Here is a 3,264-nt window from a genome sequence, read left to right on the forward strand (position 1 = left end):
GACCTTTTTTTTCTCTCCTTAGAATTTGAAGCAAGAGTTTTTATTATTATTTTCTCTCTTTTTAGACAGGCGATTTTATGCTTGAGACTTGTGAAGTAATTCCTAATGTACTTTTCATTCCTCAGAGTGAAACTTGTTCTTATACAGTTTGCCATTCTATGTCCATCTTAAGAAGAAAAAAAGACTAAAACTTTTCGTCTTTTTTTAAACCATTCTTCCTCGATCTTAAAAAAATATATATTTAATTTCCTTCAGGTGGTCCTCTCTGAAGGAAAGTTCTCGTTGTAGGCATTTTAGTTTAATGTTTCAGGAAATAGGGTTTTCATTAGTAAAGTGTAATTTACAAGCAGTTAAAGATAAATTAAAGATAAACCAACGATCAATTTAAGAAAAAAATCAACGATTGTAATTTACAAGTAGTTAAAGATAAATTAAAGATAAACCAACGATCAATTAAAGAAAAAAATGAACGATAAATTGAAGATAAACTAACCCTGTGATCACTTTCATTCTTATTCAAAATTGATGGATTCCTTTCGCCTTTTTCGTCTCTGTCGCAGTCCCGCCTCTTCCCATCTTTATTGCGTTTTTTCTACAATTCATTTTCTTTGGTTTCTTTCCTCTGTTGTTGTTATTGTTGATGTGTATTTGTTTCTGTTTTTGTTCTTCTTTTTGTTGTTCTTGTCTGCGTTGTTGGTGGGATTTGTTCTTGTTTTATGTACTTCTAGTTCTTGGTCTGTTCATTCAGGTTATTTTCTTGTTCTTGTATTTGCGTTTGGTCTTGTCTGATGTGTTCTTCTATGCTCTATTTCCTGTTCTTGTTTCTGTTACTGTTCCCGTCTCTTCTTATCTACAATCTGATTCTTGATCCTTTTTATGTCATGCAATTCTTTATGTTCTTAATTTTGAGCTCTTTTCGCCCTCTATCTATTTATCTATTTGTTTATTTGTCTTCTTGTTATTGATTATTTTTCTGTTCTTGTTCGTATATGTTGATTGGTCTTTCCCTTACTTATCTTGTTTCCTTTTTTGGTCTTTTTTTTCATTCTTTCCTCCTCTATTCTTTCCTTCCTTTATTCAATCTGTTCATTTCACCTTCGTTGTCCTCGATATTTATTATTCTATTCCTCCTCCTCCACATCCAGACCAAAACTCCTCCAAGAAACAGTAAACAAACACACACAAACGCAAATAAACACACAGACGCACACATTGTACAACACGTCTTTTCCTATACAGATTGTACCAGCGATAACCATTGTTCCTGAACTTAAAGGCTTCTCATAACGGCCTTTGAAGCTGAATGAGTAATTTCTTCAGATCGCTCTTTGTGTTGGGGTTCCATTTGCATAATGTTAATTCTGCGTGTACAATGTGGTCATTTGAATGCTGATATGAGGGGTATAATTGCACGGTTAAGGAGTGTAATAGGATGTATGTGTTTTTTTTTTTTTTTTTTTTTTTTTTAGTAGTAGTAGTAGTAGTAGTATGGTTAGTAGTTTGTATTAATGTCTTTGTAAGTTTGGTGGTTTATATCCATGTGGGTGTGTAAGATACAATTGTAACTTCCTGCTTATAAAACTATATTCATTTGGTATATGTATGAATACATATTCATATTTCCGTTAATAAATCCATGTTGGTATGTGTGTAAGTTTGCGTGTGTGTGTGTGTGTTTGTGTGTGAGTGTGGTGTGTATGTATGTGTGTGAGTTTATGTGTGTGTGTGTGTGTGTATGGGTGTGGTGTGTATATGTGTGTCTGTCTGTGTATGTGTTTATTTATGTCTGTGTCTACGTCTGTGTCTACGTGTGATGTATCCATGTCTGTGTCTACATGTGATGTATACATACCTGTGTCTGCGTGTGTGTGTGTGTGTCTGCGTGTGTGTGTGTGTGTGTGTGTGTGTGTGTGTGTGTGTGTGTGTGTGTGTGTGTGTGTGTGTGTGTGTGTGTGTGTGTGTGTGTGTGTGTACGTGTGTGTCCGCCGCATGACATCGCCAACCCACACCTCAAGATGCACACCGAGAGAGGGAGCAAAGAGGCGGAGGGCGAGAGATCAGGGCCAGAACATTCACTGCGGTTCGAGACACTTGTAGGATCATCCAGAATCCCGAAGAAGAAGATAAAGAAGGAGAAGAAGAAGACGAAAATGAGGAAGGAGAAGGAGAAGGAGATGGAGAAGAAAAAGAAGAAGAAGAAGAAGAAGATGAATAAGATGATGAGATCAGGGTCGGAACATTCACTGCGGTTCGAGACACTTGTAGGATCATCCAGAATCCTGAAGAAGAAGAAGATAAAGAAGGAGAAGAAGAAGACGAAGATGGAGAAGGAGAAGGAGAAGAAGAAGAAAAAAGAAGAAGAAGAAGAAGAAGATGATGATGAGATCAGGGCCAGAACATTCACTGTGGTTCGAGACACTTGTAGGATCATCCAGAATCCCGAAGAAGAAGATAAAGAAGGAGGAGAAGAAAAAGAAAAAGAAGAAGATGAAGATGAAGATGGAGAAGAAGGCGAAGAAGAAAAAAGAAGAAGGAGAAGAAGAAGAAGAAAATGATGATGAGATCAGGGTCGGAACATTCACTGCGGTTCGAGACACTTGTAGGATCATCCAGAATCCTGAAGAAGATAATGAAGGAGAAGAAGAAAAAGAAGAAGAAGGAGATGAAGATGAAGATGGAGAAGAAGGAGAAGAAGAAGAAGATGAATAAGATGATGAGATCAGGGACAGAACATTCACTGCGGTTCGAGACACTTCATCCAGAATCCTGAAGAAGAAGAACAACAACAACAAAAAGAAGATGATGATGAAGAAGACGAAGAAGAAAAAAAAAAGAAAATGAAGAAGAAAATAATGTTTTGGATTCTAGTCTTTGAAGAAACACTGATGTAAATGTTGTTGTGATGGAAGTTACAGGAATATGTTGTGGCAGATTTTTTTTCTATTTTTCTGTCGAGCTTGTGCTATAACTATCTTGTTGATATAGTTGAGTGACGCAATGCAAATCACGAAGAGAGGAAGAATGACAATGTAAGATGAAGTGATAGATATATAAAAGAGAAGAAAAAGAAAAAAAAGAGATATTAAATGGGTATTAAAGCAGCACCGGTATGGCCTTTGTATGAATCCAAGTGCCTGATACGATCCCTAAAGACGTCGATAGGATGCAACACGAATAAAACAGTTCAAAAGAACAGAAGAAAATTTAATTTACGATCCCCATCTCCCTTTCCGACAAGTCACGCCACCCGACATGACGTTATGT

General features: G+C 36.7%; 1 protein-coding gene across 1 annotated transcript; it reads left to right on the top strand.

Annotated features, from left to right (window-relative positions):
- The first annotated feature begins 2,015 nt into the window (after positions 1–2,015).
- LOC138863330 (uncharacterized) lies at positions 2,016–2,770 on the top strand. The gene is made up of 2 exons (XM_070127529.1): positions 2,016–2,511; positions 2,604–2,770. Exons 1-2 carry the CDS (start codon positions 2,016–2,018, stop codon positions 2,768–2,770), a joined length of 663 nt encoding a protein of 220 aa, XP_069983630.1.
- The last annotated feature ends 494 nt before the right edge of the window (positions 2,771–3,264 follow it).

The sequence above is a fragment of the Penaeus vannamei genome, chromosome 11 (assembly GCF_042767895.1).
Source record: "Penaeus vannamei isolate JL-2024 chromosome 11, ASM4276789v1, whole genome shotgun sequence".
Taxonomy (NCBI): domain Eukaryota; kingdom Metazoa; phylum Arthropoda; class Malacostraca; order Decapoda; family Penaeidae; genus Penaeus; species Penaeus vannamei.

Bases quoted from the DNA above. Each gene is read 5' to 3' on its own strand.
- LOC138863330 (XM_070127529.1), top strand. From the start codon at position 2,016: ATGCACACCGAGAGAGGGAGCAAAGAGGCGGAGGGCGAGAGATCAGGG. The intron at 2,512-2,603 runs GCGAAGAAGAAA...AGACACTTGTAG, and splicing joins AGATGAAGATGGAGAAGAAG to GATCATCCAGAATCCTGAAG.